General features: G+C 38.2%; 1 protein-coding gene across 3 annotated transcripts in view; it reads right to left on the bottom strand.

Moving 5' to 3' along the window:
• Window positions 1-20,034, bottom strand: part of uckl1b (uridine-cytidine kinase 1-like 1b) — an 81,605-nt gene that overhangs the window by 9,059 nt on the left and 52,512 nt on the right. For 2 of the 3 annotated variants that reach the window (XM_060937899.1, XM_060937897.1), the window contains exons 7-9: window positions 18,682-18,743; window positions 12,963-12,982; window positions 8,092-8,190 (exon numbers count right to left, since the gene is read on the bottom strand). In XM_060937899.1, coding sequence (XP_060793882.1) covers window positions 8,092-8,190; window positions 12,963-12,982; window positions 18,682-18,743 — 181 coding nt within the window. Of the gene's footprint in view, window positions 1-8,091; window positions 8,191-12,962; window positions 12,983-14,663; window positions 14,681-18,681; window positions 18,744-20,034 lie in introns of all 3 variants that reach the window. The other variant, XM_060937898.1, reaches the window with a different exon arrangement.

Below are 20,034 nucleotides of genomic sequence, written 5' to 3'. Positions count from 1 at the left end.
AGATGCATCATGAAGCTGTTAAACGATACTACATTGATGCACAAAATGCATCAAGATGCCATAATTTTACATTAAACTATACATAGATGTGACTTTAAAAAAAATCTACTCTATGTTTAAAAAAATATATATTTCCTAAAATCTAAACACTATAGATTACGGCAGTCAAATTCCTTTAAAAATGGCGATCGAAAACCTGTGCAACAGAGAAGTGTTATCATGAAATGAAATTATACAAGATGAACCTCAAGAGGTTTTGCCTTTTGCCAGGCTCCCACTGTAAATAAGAACTTTCTCTTGGTGACCTGTCTGGTTAAATAAAGGCTAAATAAGATAAAAATGAAAAGATTTAAAAAAAATAGATTGCAAAATCAAATCCTGATGATGCTATAGCCAACACAGCTGGGAGCCCAACACAACAAAATTGGTTCTGCTTTCTGGGTGAGAGATGGAAGAAAAGTATTTTCTCTCCTGTCAATCAGAGCAAGGCTATCCAATCATAGGAATTCATACATGTGGACATGTGCAGGGAGCGTCTTCCTCTGAGTGTGTTCATCACCCTGTGATGTACAACCCCAAAAATTTGGGACAGTATGTTGAAATTCATCTCATCTCATCTCATTATCTGTAGCCGCTTTATCCTGTTCTACAGGGTCGCAGGCAAGCTGGAGCCTATCCCAGCTGACTACGGGCGAAAGGCGGGGTACACCCTGGACAAGTCGCCAGGTCATCACAGGGCTGACACATAGACACAGACAACCATTCACACTCACATTCACACCTACGGTCAATTTAGAGTCACCAGTTAACCTAACCTGCATGTCTTTGGACTGTGGGGGAAACCGGAGCACCCGGAGGAAACCCACGCGGACACGGGGAGAACATGCAAACTCCACACAGAAAGGCCCTCACCGGTCACGGGGCTCGAACCCAGACCTTCTTGCTGTGAGGCGACAGCGCTAACCACTACACCACCGTGCCGCCCCTATGTTGAAATTAAAACTGAAAACAATGATTTGTATATAATCTTTGACCTGTACTGCACTCAAAACAAAACAGCACATTATTTGATGTTTTACTGCATGAATATGAAAAAACAACAACAACAATAAAACACCGATTTCAATTTTGATTCTTGCAACACATTTAAAAACAGTTGGGACTATAAAGCAGTTACCACTTTGTAATGTTGCCATTCCTTCTCACAACACTTAAAATATATGTTTTGGGACTGAAGACGCCAAGTGATGAAGTGTTTCAGGTGTTATTTTGTCCCATTCTTCCTGCAAACACGTCTTAAAGCAGATATGCAGAACCTTTATTTTTAAATACGTTTCCGAGTGGATAGTATCTCCATCCTTGGCTCTTGTATGCTGCATAAATGGGAATAAAAAATATTTTTTTTTGAGAGTTAAAATATATGACTTGGGTCATATATTTTATATACGCAGTACATGCAGTTTGCTAAAGATCACGTGGACAAGCCAGAAGAATATTGGAAAAATGTTTTGTGGACAGATGAGAGCAAAATAGAACTTTTTGGTTTAAATGAGAAGCGTTATGTTTGGAGAAAGGAAAACACTGCATTCCAGCATAAGAACCTTATACCATCTGTGAAACATGGTGGTGGTAGTATCATGGTTTGGGCCTGTTTTGCTGCATCTGGGCCAGGACAGCTTGCCATCATTGATGGAACAATGAATTCTGAATTATACCAGCGAATTCTAAAGGAAAATGTTAGGACATCTGTCCATGAACTGAATCTCAAGAGAAGGTGGGTCATGCAGCAAGACAACGACCCTAAGCACACAAGTCATTCTACCAAAGAATGGTTAAAAAAAGAATAAAGTTAATGTTTTGGAATGGCCAAATCAAAGTCCTGACCTTAATCCAATCGAAGTGTTGTGGAAGGACCTGAAGCGAGCAGTTCACGTGAGGAAACCCACTGACATCCCAGAGTTGAAGCTGTTCTGTACGGAGGAATGGGCTAAAATTCCTCCAAGCCGGTGTGCAGGACTGATCAACAGTTACCGGAAACGTTTAGTTGCAGTTATTGCTGCACAAGGGGGTCACACCAGATACTGAAAGCAAAGGTTCACATACTTTTGCCACTCACAGATATGTAATATTGGATCATTTTCCTCAATAAATAAATGACCAAGTATAATATTTTTGTCTTATTTGTTTAACTGGGTTCTCATTATCTACTTTTAGGACTTGTGTGAAAATCTGATGATGTTTTAGGTCATATTTATGCATATATTAGCCTAGTCTCGCAAGCGAGCAAAATACAGAAACAGCTAAACAATTAGAGGATGCTAAACATATAAAATAAATTAATGATTAAATATTATCTCCTTTTTTCTTTTCGTTTTTGTTTATACGATGTTCGTTCAATTTGTTGCATGTCGTTTTGATGCTCTGTCGCCATTTAACACGATCAGCAACAAAGTCAGACCATGTATTGAGCAAACCACCAACTTTTAATAAACTTTTGCAATTGTCTTTAAAACGTAATCTTGGACGCCTGACCGTTCTTGCACCTTCTGCTAATTCACTGAACATTAGCATTTTGACCATTCGAGTGTCCTCCATCCGAGCAACATGTCCAAGCCAACGTAGACGATTTTTGGCGAGGAGGACTTTCTGCTCTGGCTCTTTTCAAAACTTCTTCGTTGCTAACGAAGTCATCCCACTTGATGTTCATGATTGATCTGAGGTGCCGTTGTTGGATAGTGCGTAGCTGTTTTATTTCATGGGCGTACAACGACCAAGATTCACTTCCATATAGAAGGATGGGTAAAAGACACTGAACGTAAACATTTACTTTTGTTCTTATGGTTAGATTGTGGTTGTCGAAAACTCGTTGTTTCAGTCACCCATAAGCACTTGATGTGTTCTGTATACATGTGATCAGCTCCTGCTTCAGAGTGCAGTCTTTCGAAACATAACTGCCCAGGTATTTGAAATGATTGACGTTGACCAGTTTTTCATCATCAATGAAAAAGTCTGTATCTGGGCGGAGGCACATGATTTCAGTCTTCTTTGCGTTGATTTTTAAACCAAAACGCTTCGCGGTGTTATATGCGTTCAATAGGTTTCGCAGACCAAAGGCAATATCACTAAACAGTGCGATGTCATTGGCATATTGGGCTTCCCTGAGGAATTCGTAAAATACCTTAGATTTTGCTTTGAGTCTCCTTAAATCAAATAGGTTACCGTCTGTACGGAAACGGATCAAGATTGAGTGGTCATGTTTGATATCTTTAAAGGCTATCCATAACAATATAGCCACGTATATTCCATAAAGTGTAGGGGCAAGTTTACATCCCTGTTTAACGCCACTGTTGTAGTCAAAAGGTTTCGAAAGTTCGCCATCTATAATAAGCTGAGCTTTTACATTCGTATACAGCAGTTCAATGAGTTTCAGCAATTTCGGAGGACAGCCAATTTTAGCAAGAATTTTAAAGAGGAGGGTGCGGTTGACGGTGTCAAAGGCTTTTGTGAAGTCTATAAAGGCTATGTAAAGATGGCGATGTTGTTCCCTTGACTTTTCCATGAGTTGTCTCACTGTGAATATTCCATCGATAGTACCACGACCAGTCCGATAACCGTGTTGTGACTCAGGATAAACGACGTTAACAATTCTTTTCAGTCTTTGAAGTACAATGTCTGCGATGACCTTTCCAACGGTACTTAAAAGTGAAATTCCCCGATAATTGCCACAAACACTGCGATTGTCTTTTTTAAAAAGACCTGAGATGTTTGGATTGACTAAAACAGCTGGGAGTTGTTCAGTTGCCCAGAATATTGTGAATAATGTCACGAAGAATCTTTTGAGAGTTTGACCTCCATAGACAATAGTTTCAGGAATAATGCCATCAGGGCCTGGGCTGTTCCCATGTTTAGTGTTTTTCAAGGCAGTGTCGATTTCTTTTTCTGTAATTGGTTGGTCGAGGGATCCGTCGATGGGTAGTTGACTTACTTCGTCCAGTACGGTTTCGTCAGTAATTGTTGACATATTTAATAAATCTGAAAAATGCTCAACCCGTCTATCCTTTATGTCATCTTGTACAGTGAGTAATTTCCCATCCTTATCTCGTATCGGGTGTGAATTTTTTGATGATGGCCCGTAAATTTCGCGCATGGTTGAGTAGAATTCACGGTAATTATGTTCACAATGAAATCTTTTAACATCATTGGCTTTCTTTATAAACCAGTCGAGTAAGGGTTTTATCCACGAGGAGCAACTGTATCTCATTGTCGTTCTCGTGAAACCAGTCTGCATTCCATTTCTTTTTCCTGCCAAAGGTGTTCAAAGCTGCTTCTTGAAGGACTTTCTTAAAATCTGTCCATTCATACGAACATCAGCAAGCTTGTCATCAAGGAAGCGGTTCAAAATGTCCACTTTCTCATCATCGATACTGATTGTCAGTTTAAGAGGTGGTTTAACACACTTCTTTTTCCGCTTGAACTGAAAGGAACATTTGCAAACAAGTAATTTGTGATCCATAAAACAGTCAGCTTTAAGGTCAACTTTGGTTACTGTTATACTTTGTTTGGCAAATTTATTGGCAAGGACATGGTCAAGCTGATGCCAATGCTTGGATCTCAAATGTTGCCAAGTCGTTTTCAGATGGTTTCGTAATTGTAACATTGTTCCCATGACAGCGAATTTATTTTGCGTGCAAAAGTCAAGGAGCATGAGACCGTTCGAGTTCATTCAACCAATCCCGTGTTTTCCTAGTGCCTCTGGCCAGAGCTTCCAGTCAGCACCAACTCGCGCATTAAAATCGCCAAGAATGATTGTACAGTCATCCCTGTTGATGCTTATAGCTTGAGTTAGGCTTTCATAGAAGTGTTCTTTTTCCTCTTGTGATCGCTGCATAGTTGGTCCGTAAGTACTAATGAGTTTCAAGTAATTCCCCAACTGAAGTTTAATTCGAAGTACCATGAGCCTGTCCGATATGGGGATGGGAGTTATGGCTACGTTTGAGAGTCGGTTTGAGATGGCAAAACCTACTCCAGCTTCCTTTTTCGACCCTCCACTTCAGTATATGGTGTAGTCTCGTTCAATGATGTTTCCTGATCCTTCCCTTCTCGTTTCACTGAGGGCACAAATATCGACGTGAGCTTTGCACAGTTCTTTAGAAATAATAGCCGTTATCCTTTCTGGTCTGTTGGAGGTGAAGCTGTCATTTGTGGTGCGTACATTCCAGGCACAAAGTTTAATTTTTTGCACTTTACACGGATTTCGCTGATTTTCCACCACCACCGTGACAAGTGGCGCATCGGTTTCCTCGGATGCAGTAGCAGTAACATTAACATTCTCATATCGTATCATTTCGTTTCTGTAAGGCTACCCCGTGATGACATCACTGTTTGGGGCAAGAACAGTGATCCTTGGCAGAAAATTCTTACTTGGCCAGCAGCAAAGCAGAGCTGAGACAGCTGTGAAGAATAGACTGTTGCATAATAAGCCAGATGAACTGTCGAGTTGACAAAAAACATCTGCCAGAGCCAGATGAACTGCCGAGTTGACAAAATTCATATTTATGCAGAAATATAGAAAATTATAAAGGGTTCACAAACTTTCAAGCACCACTGTATGTTGCTCTAAAATCTCAATGGGCTTTTCTGCATTAATGCTGCCATCACAGAAATGTAAGTTACCTTTACCAAGGGCACCGACACAACTCCATACCATGACAAACCCTGGCTTTTGGACTTGTTGCTGGTAACAGTCTGGGTAATCCTTTTCTTCTTTGGTCCGGAGCACATCGTGTCCATTTCTTACAAAAAAGTCCTGGAATAATGATTTGTCTGACCACAGTACACGTTTCCACTGTGTGATGGTCCATCCCAGATGTCTCTGAGCCCAGAGAAGTGCTTCTGGACACAGTCTATATAAGGCTTCCTTTTTGCACAGTATAGTTTTAACTGGCATTTGTGAACATTTACTCTATATTGTGCTTGACAAAGATTTGCCAATGACTGTTCTTTATGTAGTGCCATCTGAGGGATCAGAGATCACAGGCTTGTGCCCTTGCCCTTTATGCACCAAAAGTCCTGCAGTTTCCTTGAACTGTTTAATGATATTATGCAGCATCGAGGGTGAAATATCCAAATCCCTTTGCATCTTTCTTTGTAAGGAACATTGAAATGTTTAAAAACAATTATTTTCTCATGCATTTATTGACAAACTGGAGTCTTTGCTCCTCAAAGACTAGGCCTTTCCTGGATATTGATTTTGTACCAAATCATGATTATAATCACCTGTTGACATCACCTATTTCAAATCACATCATTATTTAATTGTTTTACCTCATTACTAGCCCTAAATTGCCCCCACCCTAATGTTTTATTGGAATGTGTTGCAAGCCTTAAATACAGGAATGGAAGTATATTAATAAATTAAATTAATTTGACCAGACAAAACATGAAATATCTTGGGTTCATACTGTCTGCAATGAAATACAAGTCAAATTAAATGTAGAAATCACTGCTTTCTTTTTTTAATTTGCATTTTCCATCCCAACCCAACGTTTTCTAATTTCGGGGTTGTAGCATGAGCAGCAGTTTAAAAAGATGTGATGACTGGCTTCATGCATCTCAGAGGACGCACATACTACCCGTCACCCTCCCCAGCGGGAGAGATGGCTTGGTGGTATATCTGACAAATGGGTGTTAATTGGAAAAAAGCAAATACATTTTTCAAAATATGTTATACATTTGAATGTATCTAAATATTAATTACATTATCCAGTAATTTTACACTGCTGCAAAATGAGCATAACATTAGCTTTTTAGTGTGTATCGCATGAAAATTTTATCTGTGGCATGGGACAATATAATGCTTTAATCATACAGCCACTGAAACTCATTTTTATTTTAGCTGCTGACCACAGTATATTAGAGTTGAAAATGTAAGGATATATACATCCAAATCAGGTGAACAGTGTAGGAATTACCTATTGAAGGGATCGAAAGTAATTGAACAAACTAACAATTATAAATTAAATGGTAATTTTTAATACTTAGCTGTAAATCCTTTGCAGTCAATGACTGAATGAATCCAGACGCCAGGTTTGTTCCCTAGTTACGCGCTGCCAGACTGTGGCAGTCTTCTGTTCCTGCTTATTCTCGGAGCATTTACCTTCAGCATGTGAAATACATGGCTCAACTGGATTTAGTTCAGCTGATTGATTTAGCCATTGCGGAATATTATACTTCTTTGCTTTCAAAAAAATTCTTTGGTTGCTTTCAAAGTATGCTTCAGATTCACTGTTCATTGGCACTATGAAGTGCCATACAATGGATTTTGAAGCAATTGGATCAATCAGAGAAGATAATATAAATCTTATGCACTTCAGAACTCATCCTGCTGTTTTTGTCAGCAGTCACGTCAATAAATTCATATTCATTATTTAATATCAACTTGAATATACTGTTGCAGACAGCTAAAATAATAACGCTATGACTGTCCAAATATTTATGGACCTGAATGTACATAATTGCTGAATTTTATTGTATTATTGTTATCATATACTTTTATTCTATTGTTTCAGATTTGTTAAATATTAAACATCTTAATAGCAGCAATGGATAACGGTTAAGACCCCGTTTACACGTAGCCAGGTATCTATAAAAACGGATATTTATTTATGCGGTTGCACCCATCATTTACACGTAAACTGAGGTTTCAGTCACTGAAAACGGCTGCTTTCAAAAACTCCGGGCAAAGTGGAGATTTGTGAAAACTCCGTTTTCATGCCTGCGTGTAAATAGTGGAAAACGGAGTTTTAGCATTGTGATCTGACGGTCCCTCCTCCTTGGCTTTCAGATCTCTGGTTGGCTTTCTATTTGTTTGACATGTTTTTGACAGCCTTCCCTGGCTGTTTTTGAGCATTGTGTAAACAGAATTATTTTCTAGTACGGGGGAGGAGAATATACCCGTTTTCATAAATACCCGGCTACGTGTAAACGACGTATTAGTCTAATCAGACCAAAGTGAAATGAAATCTCCAACTGTGGGTCACAATTGCCATTCACAGCACTGAAAGTTTATGGGTCTGTCTGAGTGTGTCTGACCTGATAATGGTGTGCATACCGCGGACCTGTGGCGTGCTCTCCAACACACAAAGAGTTTGGGGTAGGGGCTGAGCTTGATGGGCAGAAGCCAGCGCCGCCCTGTTACCATGGCCACCAGAGAGAGACAGGAAGTGGTCAGTGGAACGAGACAAACTGGGCCACCAATATGTGCAATTACACACATCTCTCTCTCTCACACACTCGCACACATACATACATATACATATATATATATATATATATATATATATATATATATATATACACATACACACACACATTAATGGAAATCATGTAGCTCATTACTGAGCAAAGTTAGTTGCTGGAAAATAGTGCAAATGAAGCAGCAAATTAGTCACTTAAGAACAGTCACTAACACTCTTAACAGGGGCTCTTACAACCAAACTAACTGACAAATGTTTCCTGAGTGTCTATACATTATTTGGTTAAAGAAATGCCCTGCCATCAGTTCTTGGCCAGATCACGGCTACACATGTCCAGCATTATTTCTATTTAGAGCAGGTCAGTTTTAGTGACATCATTTAAATTACCGTTTAATTACATATTCCAAGCTAGCCAGTCAAATACTGCACATTGCATTTTGTTTGAGCAAAAGAACCAAACCTATGTTTTCATGAAAAAGTTAATATACATCACATAATTAAATAAAAGGTTAGGTGAATTCAGGCATATTGGGGCAGCAAGTAAATTAGGACAGCATTTATTTTCTGGCCTGATCAAAGTCAAAACTATTGCACCTGACCATCACACCCCTCTGTGCCTTCTTGAATATCCCATTCCAAAAGCATGGGAATTCATATGGAGTTTGACCACTGTTTGCTGCTATAACAGCCTCCACTCTTCAAGGAAGGCTTTCTATTAGATTCTGGAATGTAGCCGTGGGAATATACACTACCAAATTTCAGCTCAACAGGACATATGGTTCCTTAGAAACACTTATTTGAACTTAGCCCCATCCCCCAGTTATGATAATGCCCTATATTTAGAATATGAGCTCAGAATGGTATACTATTCCTGTATATACTCTACATGTCAGGTTTCGTGCAAATACATGCAACCAATCATTGGGGGGGGAGAAGATCATCAAATGCATGCAAAATTTAGGCCACCTCATAAGAAATAATTGGCATATCTATATTGTTTACAAATGTCAACATCTTTTTTGATAATTATTGAGTTTCATACCCTGCTGAGTAGTTTATATTTGTGAAGACCGGCTATATCTGTGAAGACAGGCCAAACATCTCATGATAGGTTTGGCGAAGTAAGTTTTGCATATTATACAAATTAGTGTGGACAAAGCTAAAATGGTCCAAAATGCATTTTTTAAAGAAACAGATCTAGAGATGCAGTATACTAAATTTTAGCTTGATGCAGCTTACAGTTCCTGAGCAAGTTATCGCACCTTAGTTCCTCAAGCCCCCACCCCCACAAGAATGATCAGACACAAAACTTTGTACATGACCTTAGAATCTTGTCTACTATATGCCTTTCAAGTTTCCTGTGAATACATGCAAGCACTAATGAGTTGCATCTGTTTATGTAATGGACTCCTCCTCATCATAACTATGGCGGTCATACTGTTGGCAAATTTCAAAATGTTTTTGAAAACTTTTAAGGTTCACATTCTTGCAAATAATTTGACACCAATTTTTTGCAGATTGAGCTAAAAACCTAGGACAAGCATGCAAAAGTAGGTACTGCATATTATGCAAATTATCTTAAATTGGAGTGGGCAAGGCTAAATTGTCTAAAAGGAACATTTGTATGCCTTCAGCCACAGAATCAGCATAACAAAGAAGATTTATGGTCAACCATATTTTACAAGAGATACAAGTCTTTTAATGTGCAAAAACACGGAGTGTCCCCCAATGGCCAATTTGCCTTCTTTACAAGTGGGTCCTAACCAGAACTTATCTTTCAAGTGTTGTAAAAATAGTTCAATTTTAAACCTGTAAAATTCCTGCTGAAGACTGATTTGCCAATGTCTGCCATGGGTTTTTTTGTTTGTTTTTTAACTAACTGGATTATCATCATCATATCCACTCACGGATTAGCACACAGATGAAGTATACCAAATTTCAGCTTGATCGGACTTGTGGTTCCTGAGAAACAGTTATCTGACCTTAGCTCCACCCCCCTATGTATAACCATGCCTGTCAGTGTTCCAATTCATCACAGAAGTCCTGAGTGGGGTTGAGGTCAGGGCTCTGTGCAGGCCAGCAGAGTTCTTCTGCACCAACCATACTACACCATTTCTTTACTGACCTTGCATTGTGCACAGGGGCACTGTTACAGGGTTGGGCTAGACCCCTTGGTTCCAGTTAAGGGAAATTTTAATGTAAAGGCATACACAAGCATTTAAGACAATTATGTGCTCCCAACATTGTGGCAACAGTGTGGGGAAGACCCAAAAACGGGTGTGATGGTCAGATGTCCACATACTTCATATAGGTGCATGTTACTTAGCCCTTGCAGCGGAAGTGCCTAGTAGAAATAACATGAATTAATTCATGTGATATATAAGGTGGGTGTTGGTAAGCATCAAACAGGAATGTGATCCCAAAAATCCTGTGGTAGGAAAAATGTCATATGGTTTGGCTAGGTTTTTTTATTTTTTTATTTTTTTTTGTAAAGCTATAAAATTGTCAGTTCATGCAACAGAAACACTTTTTAAAAAGACATTTCTTTCTACATCTTATTTTCCAAGAGATACACTTGTTTTTTGTGTGCAAAAATATGAATAGCACCTCCACTGACCAATTTGAGTGAGACTGCACCAGTTATTAGTGAGTCAGTACCTGAATCTACCATTAAAGTTTCTTGATGATAATCCAAATGTTAATTCTGCCAAACATCTGCTGAAAGCTGATTGGTCAATGGTGGCCATGTTTTATCATAAAAAAATACACCAATATTAGAACAGTACAGATGTACCACACCAAATGTCAGCTTCATTGGCTTTATGGCTCTGCAGAAACAGCTAGTTGACCTCAGCTCTGTCCCCCATGTATGATCATGCATCAAACGCTGTCTATCACCTCAGAATCTCCTCTTGTATGTGACTTTCAAGTTTCATGCAAATCCATGCAAGCACTCATAAGTTACAACCGTTTGGGTAAATAAGGCTCCATCTCACTAATATTGATTGACGTGGTGGCCATATTGTTTACAAATGTCAATATGTTTTGATAAGTACAATCACCAGCCACTTTATTAGGTACACCCATACACCTGCTGTTTTATGCAGTTATTTAATCAGCCAATCCCTTGACAGCAGCACAAATGCATAAGAACATGCAAAGACAAATCAAGAGCGTCAGTTAATATTCACTTTAAAAATTAGAATGGGAAAAATTGTGATCTCTGTGACTTTCATTGTGGCATGGGTGTTGGTGCCAAATGGACTGGTTTGAGTATTTCAGAAACTGCTGATCTCCTGGGGTTTTCACACAATCTCTAGAGTTTATACAGAATGGTTTGAAAAAAAAAAAACTGAATGAGCGACAGTTCTGTAGGTTGAAACACCCTGTTGTTAAGAGAGGTCAGAGGAAAATGGCCAGATTGGTTTGAGCTGCCAGGAAGGATCTAGTAACTCATATAATCACTTTTTACAACCGTGGTAAGCAGAAATGCATCTTCTGCAACAGGCGAGACCACATTGGGTTCCACTCCTGCCAGCCAAGAACAGGAATCTGAGACTCAAGAACAAGCTCCTATTAAAGTGGCCAATGAGTGCAGATTTATTTACACTCTGTTGAGTAGGCTGACACCAAATTTGTGAAGATAGGCCAAAGATCCTAGGACAAAGTTCTCAAAATTAGGTTTTGCATATTATGCAAATTAGCTAACATTTTAAATTTATTCCACATATTTATGAGGCGTGTGTACTACTGTAACAAAATAAGAAAAGTTTATTTCAAATAATATGCATATATTTATAATTTAATAATTTTTTAAGATGTCTCAAATTACTAAACATGGGTTGGTAATTTGGGACAGCATGGCTCAGACTAACTGGGACAGTCTTAAAACAATAAATCGAAGAGAGAGGAAAAGGGATGGGATGTTACTTACCTTTCAGCAGTGTGTTTCTACTGTGATTATTACTGAATATGTTCATAGTGAATTTGAGAAAACATTGGTTGAGTTTGGAAAATGTTGAAGATTTTCTACACTCTGTTGCCATTGTTACTGAATTACAGAATGTTACTTAGGCCAACATCTTAAATGTGTAGTCAATGTGACTTTGTTTATTGTTCATATAATATTATAATATCTTGAATCTGGAAAAGATTTTTTAAAAATCCTGTTACCAAAATGTAATTTATTGATGCCATTAATGAGATACTCATGTCTAATATATAAACCAATATATAATAAATAATCATTTAACGATGTAATTGTGGATGAAAGTAAATACCTAAACAAATGAATGTGTCCCAAGTCACCATGCTGTAGCAAATTATCAAACGTGATTAAAAATACTGCTTTCAGTCAGTCTTGACAAATGTGTAAGCTATGTTTCTTCAAATTATGAGAAACGTTTGATCTTCATATGTATATAGCGAACACCTTGAGAATTTTAGAGATTTATCATGTGTTAGGGTATTTGTTTTATTAACGCCAATTAAGCTTAGAGAATGTGGAAATTCAGTGTGTCCCAGTATATCTGAATTCATCCTATTTTATGTTATATGCAACTGTTTAAGAAATCACACATCCAGTTATATACAACTTGCAGCATTTGACATGACCACATCAAAATCACACTTCTGGCTGCAGGTATGCTCTCACTACAATAATTAAAAGCAAGCAATGGTAAATAAAAAATAAGATGCAAATCTCACATATCCCAGCGGAGTTTCCTCTATGGATGGAGAACAAACAAACAAAACAAAAACAGAAATGACAAAACAAGTAGAGAGAGAAAAGATAGACATCACAAATTATTCAAACGGTGATATAGGGATGAAAGAAATTTGCGAGAGGAGTCAGAAGTGTGACTTGTATGCTTTGCACTTGATCACCAAGATCTGGCAGACAATGATTAGAACTGATCACCAATTTTCAATGCCATTTGCATGTTTTCTGTTGTAAGCTCTGTGGTGGGTGTTCTTTAAATAATGTGTCTGTACTGTCTATGATGTCTGCTGGTGCTGTCACTCTCTTACTCTGTTACTGGTAAGAGTGCAGCAATGCAAAAGCCAGATACATCCTGTGTCATAAGAAAGAAGAGCTGTACTTCCTCTCTATCTCTCTGTTAGTATGCCAAATGGAAAAACTCAAGCCTTTGTAGTAGACACTGGAAACATTTCTGTGGGCAAGATCTTTAACTATAGGTAAAGACAAGCGAGACTAAAATGGAGCGAGAGATAGGTGATATTAAGACAAAAAGGGTGGGAGGGGTCAAGCGTAGGAAGACAGTTGTTTATTTTAGACACAGAATGCAGGAGGAGTGTCTCTTTCAGAACTATAAAGCATAGAACGGGACTTGCGTCTCCACTGAACTTACTTCTGACTGCTGCACACCTTGGCCAAAACAACGAATATTGAAAGAGTCAAAGTTATTTATACTGATATAGATAGCAAAAATGTATTAATCTAAGTAGGTATGAGATTTATATAAACAGACAGTACCCTCTCTTGGTTCAGGGGTGTAGGTGCAGCATTCTCAGGAGCAAGTGAGCAGATACAGATTGCTAATAAATGTTGGCAGAAGTTTCCCCTTAATGCAGGTCTGAAGCCAGTTTTGTTTATGTTTAGAATACCAATTTCATGCTTTACATATGCTGAACATTCTAGAGACTTTATATTTATATTCATTTAACTTGCAAATAAGTATCTAATTTGAATACCCAATACCTATTAAACATAGGATTGGTCAATAATAGGTCAAAATTGGCTCAAAATCACACCAATTATACCGTACATGTACTGTACAAGCATGTATATAATAATAAATATATAAATCCTGAAAATATAGAAATCTTTGAATCACAATTGCTTCTCTTTAGTAACAATATTTGTCTTAAGTGGTAGATAAATAAAATAGACCAATGAAGTCAATGAAGGTCAAGAAAATCAGCTGTGTTACAAGGCAAACGGCTGATACTAAAAAAGCAGATTCTGCAGTCATTTACATTTATTCAACAGTGAAATTAAAAAAGTGCTTGTAATTAAAATATTGTTTGTAGTCCTATCTTCATCTACGCCCTCAATATAAGGCAAATACTTATATTCAAAAAAAAATACATGATTCCTTATTCTGATTGATAATTACTGAAAATCAGATATGTTAAATGATTAATGAAAACCTTCCCTTTAATATTTAAATGATGAAAGGTTTAATATGAAAGGTTTTGTTTCCACTGCTTATAATGATATAGAAGTCAGATAACTTTTGAAAATCTCAAAGTGCATAACAACTGGTTTTACATTTTGGTTGAAAAGTGTTTTTAAATATACAACCTGATTTCAGAGCAGCACAACTGGGGTAGCTTTGCCTACTGAGGCAGGTCGTGTGAAAGTGACATTTGGTGCTACTCTACCTGACACTGAGCTCGCGCTGCATTCCCGCCAAGGGAAAGAGGCATACAGGGAGGGATAAAGAGATGGAGGGGGAGATCAGAGGGAATATATGGAGAGAGAGAGAGAGAGAGAGAGAGAGAGAGAGAGAGAGAGAGAGAGAGAGAGAAAAGGTCGAGTGCAGTGAGCGAGCAAAGCCAACACAGTGTCAAAAAAAAAATCCCACAACACATCCCAATAATTATCTTTATGCCTATACATCAACTTACTTTGTTGTTAATGCTATTAGATTCCAAATGCACCTAGTTACTGTAACTTTACTTATATATATATATATATATATATATATATATATATATATATATATATGAGTGATTCCACGCTTATGGGTACTGAAATGGGGACATGAACTTATTTTTAAAAATTCACCTAAAACCATTTCTTTTTTTACCATCAGGTCACAAAACATGTAATCTTTAATGAATGATATGTTAAAAGATAACTTTAATTTTCTGAGATGTAATAAAAACATATTTATATGCCAAAGTCAAGCCTATGAGTTCCAAAATGATGTCTGTTACATTACTTCTGTTACGATTGTCCATCTCGCGTCTGTTACAAATTAATTACAATCTAGCTATATACCATGTTAATCTTATTGAAAGAATGTGTATGTTTATTCTACTACACATGTTTATTAATTATATTTGCTAAAACATCACCTTCCTATGTTTCAAAAAGTAATTCTACATTGTTAAAATTGAGAATATATATGTCCACAACACTTCTGTTACGTTCTGACTTTGGCATATAAATATGTTTTTATTACATCTCAGAAAATTAAAGTTATCTTTTAACATATCATTCATTAAAGATTACATGTTTTGTGACCTGATGGTAAAAAAAGAAATGGTTTTAGGTGAATTTTTAAAAATAAGTTCATGTCCCCATTTCAGTACCCATAAGCGTGGAATCACTCATATATATATATATATATATATATATATATATATATATATATATATATATTCCTGACTGTTGCATCACTGCATGGCAAAAGCATTATCTGTTTGATCATACATTATCATCAACAATATGGAAGTGAAATAATGCACTACAATGAGCATACTGATTAACTGTACTTACAGTCCCCTCTCAATGTATTGAAACAAGGTCAATTCTTTTGTTTTGGCTATACACCGAAAACACTTGTGTCTGAGATCAAAGCATGAACGAGATGATAAATGATAGATAATAAATCAGAATTTCAGCTTTCATTCCCTGTTACATCTAGGTGTGTTAATTTAGAACATTGCATATTTTGTTTTAACCTACCCATTTCCAAGTGATCAAAAATACTGGAACATGACTACTGACAAGTATTTCTTGTTGCCAAGGTGTGCCCCGTTAGACCGACTGTCTAAACAATTACAAGGCTTAGACAAGATAAGGCTCTTGGTCTGAGCCTTGAGTTTCGCCTGTGAAGACTGCATTTGTTGTTAAAAACATCAAACTTGTTTTGAACTTCTTGCAAAACACGAAGACCAGATAAATGTCTATGGGAGAAAAGCAAGTCATTTTGTAGATGAGAAAAGAGGGAAAATTGATTAGAGCCACTGCACAAACATTAGGCATGGCCAAAACAACAATTTGAAAATGTCCGGAAAAAGAAAGAAACCACTAGCACAGCTCAGCGAAGGAAAACAGCAGCAACTGATAAACACTGACAGCTGTGAAGAAAATCCCCCCCAAAAAAACTGCCCGTGATAACACCACAGGCCAGGGGTGAAGGTATCGCAATCCACCATTTGAAGGAGACATTGAGAGCAGAAATATAGAGGCCATACCACAAGATGCAAATCACTCAAAAGCATTAAGAATTGGAAGGCCAGCTTGGAATTCACAAATAAATAGAGATAAGCCACAAAAAGTCTGGGACCAAGGTTAAGCTCTACTAACGTTATGGAGAAGCCAAAGTTTGGAGAAAACAAGATCTGCTCATAATCCAAAACATAGCTATTGAGCTTACTGATCAGACACATTGCAGGTAATGTCATGGCTTGGGTTTGCAGGGCTGCTTCGAGATGGGGCTCACTAATTTTTATTGATGTAACTCATAATGGTAGAAGCAGAATGAATTCAGAAGTCAACAGACACATTCATTCTGCCAATTTACAGAGACAGATGCACCCAGTCTAATTGAGAGGAACCTCATCATGCAGCAAGACAATGACCCAAAACACACTGCCAAAACAACAAAGGACTTCATCAGGGGAAAAAAAGTGGAAGGTTTTAGACTGGCCAAGTCTATCACCAGCTCGTAAACCAATTGAGCATGCATTTCGCCTCCTGAAGATAAAACTTAAAGGAGAGCCCTCCCTCCAACAAACAACAATTGAAAGAACCTGTAGTACAAGCCTGGAAAAGCATCTCAGGAGAGGGATGCGACAATTTTGTGATGTAAGTGAGCTGCCAGAAGCTTGATAAAGTTATTGCAAGCAAGGGATATGCTAACAAATATCATGCGCGATTTACATTAAGATGATCTGTTCCAATACTTTTGCTTCCCAAACAATTGAGTGGTTTGCCACCAAAGGTGCCACGTTCTAAGTTGTTTAACATACGTAGATGTAAATATCTGGAAATAAAAGCTGCATATTCATCTTTTGATTCCAAAGTCAAATGTCTTCAGGGCATTACAAAAACAAAAGAATTGGCCTTGTTGTTTCAATATCTTCGTAGGGAACTGCATACAACAACAATTACTAAAAACATCTGGGGCTCATTGAACAGTTTGTGATGAGTATAAAAATTAGGTAAATCATATGCTGTGGGGTTTTTTCCTTTGTTTTTTTTTAACCCAGATAAAACACCTACAGAACATTTCTTTACAATGGGTTAGGGCTGATTTATACTTCTGCACATGGCCATTGTTCAAGGATGCTCACTTAAGGGTGTGTCAGTCCTGCACATAACACGAGCATGTCCACTAAGGGGCAGTGTTACATGAACCACACCAGAATTTACAGAAAACAGACAGCAAGAAACAGAAAACCTCTCAGAACCCAGAGAGCTTGCCGTTTCACTGTAGAAATAATAAGTAAAAGGCAGCACATGCATAACTTTGTTTTGTAAAGTGCTCTGTTGCTTCTGCTGTTTTTTGTTTTGGTTTTTTTTTGGGGGGGGAGGATGTCCCCAAAAGCAGTTTTTTGACTTTCACAAATTTTGTTCAATAATAACTTCATACGGAAGATAGAATCAGTTTCACAATTTGGATGACAGCTTCATGGAACCAAAATGAGCAACACTTGTTTCTCGACGACTTTTGTTTTGCTAGTGGGAAAACAAGCAGACCCATAAAACCACACTCTGTCAAGATGCAAATACACATTAACACAGAAGTAAATCGGAGAATGGCTTTCAGAAGAACGGCGTTTAATTCCTCCTGTACAGTTTGAGAGACTTGTAGGGTCTGTAACCAAGGTGCACTGATACTGTTCTGGCGACTTATTGTGGCCCAGCACCTTACTAAGACCAACAATAAAGTCACAGTGAAAAATTCAAGAGATTAACATCTTTAGGAAATGAATGCTCGTAAAATGTAGAGGCAAGTACTTATACTTGAATGTAAAACTAGAAATTTTCACAACTTAATAATATTAAACAAAATACGACAGGGCAGCACAGTGGTTCAGTGGGTAGCACTGGCCCCACAAGGATCCAAGGCCCCTGGTTCAAGCCTAAGTTTCAGTTACTGACTGGGATAGGCTGCAGATTCTGACCCTCACCAGTATATAGAGTGTTTACTGAAGAGATGATGATAAAATACAACAGACACAATGATATTTAGTGCAATGTTAGTACAGCCACACAACTGTAAATGTAATTCAAATACGAATATACAATGTGATTAAGACAGACATGCTGACATACACTTTTCAATTTGCATTATTAACTCCACAGAACTTTGTGAGGAAAAAGCTGACCAGATGACTGCAATAGCTGACTAACTGACTGCAATCTAATAGCAATTTGACTTACCTCTTCCAGCTGACTGTGCACATGCTGAACAATCAGATCAATAGCCACCATGTTCCCACCCCCTATAAAGAGACAAGACACAATCAGTGCGACAATGATTTAGTGATGTGTTTACATGAGAATTAGCCCATGTTTACATTAGACCGTATCAGCGGATCATCAGATTAACGTTTTTAAAACGATTAGTGTGCACACAGCAACACCAATACACGATTTGCGTGCACACAGCAACACCAATACACGGATACGCTCGGCTCCGCAGGCATCCTGCGCTCCAAATCACTCCGCCTTGAACAGCGAGTGCCCTCTGGAGGGTGCGCACTCCGGCCCTGCGCAGCTCACAGAGCACACGAGTGAAGTGCACAAGCTGTGATTCGGGACTGAGCCGCTGTGTGTGTGATCCCAGCGCATATCACTTACCACTTGCAAGTGGAAGGATGGCAAGCCTAAAGACAATCATAACTACACAATGGGCAGTATTTGCATCAGTATTTTCATACTTTTATACTCTTTAATGAAAGGTGATACAAGGCGGAAGTCCGCGCCGTTTTTCAGCAGTCGCGTCACATGACCAACGCCAGCGAATCAGGAAGGTGGATGTCACAGTGACGTTGTCCAATGATGACGCCAGCTAGAGCTCAGCACAGCGTATCCGCGTATCTCAATGTTTACACAGCACCGGAGCTGACACGATCTGGATTGAATACGTGGACCCTGGCGGATTCCCATTTCCCGGCGTTTTAATGTAAACGGACAGTGCATCCGCGAAGAAAACGAGACAGATACAGTCTAATGTAAACTTGGCCTTAGAGCTTATTGTTATGTTTGGTATGTATCCAATGGAATCTACATAATCCAAGTTATATGGCAAGTTATAAATGTTATGAAAGTGTGGACTGTTGGACAGGTTTTAGTAATGTATCTTATCTTATAGTAGTGCTTGAAAGTTTGTGAACCCTTTAGAATTTATGTTTCTGCATAAATATGACCTAAAACATCAAATTTTCACACAAGTCCTAAAAGTAGATAAAGAGAACCCAGTTAAACAAATGAGACAAAAATATTATACTTGGTCATTTATTTATTGAGGAAACTGGTCCAATATTACATATCTGTGAGTGGCAAAAGTATGTGAACCTTTGCTTTCAGTATCTGGTGTGACCCCCTTGTGCAGCAATAACTGCAACTAAACGTTTGCGGTAACTGTTGATCAGTCCTGCACACCGGCTTGGAGGAATTTTAGCCCGTTCCTCTGTACAGAACAGCTTCAACTCCGGGATGTCGGTGGGTTTCCTCTGCTCACTTCAGGTCCTTCCACAACATTTCGATTGGATTAAGGTCAGGACTTTGACT

Source organism: Neoarius graeffei, chromosome 13 (assembly GCF_027579695.1).
Source record: "Neoarius graeffei isolate fNeoGra1 chromosome 13, fNeoGra1.pri, whole genome shotgun sequence".
Classification (NCBI taxonomy): Eukaryota; Metazoa; Chordata; class Actinopteri; order Siluriformes; family Ariidae; genus Neoarius; species Neoarius graeffei.
The sequence above is the reverse complement of the archived record's forward strand: the minus strand, read 5'-3'. Positions and strand labels throughout refer to the sequence as shown.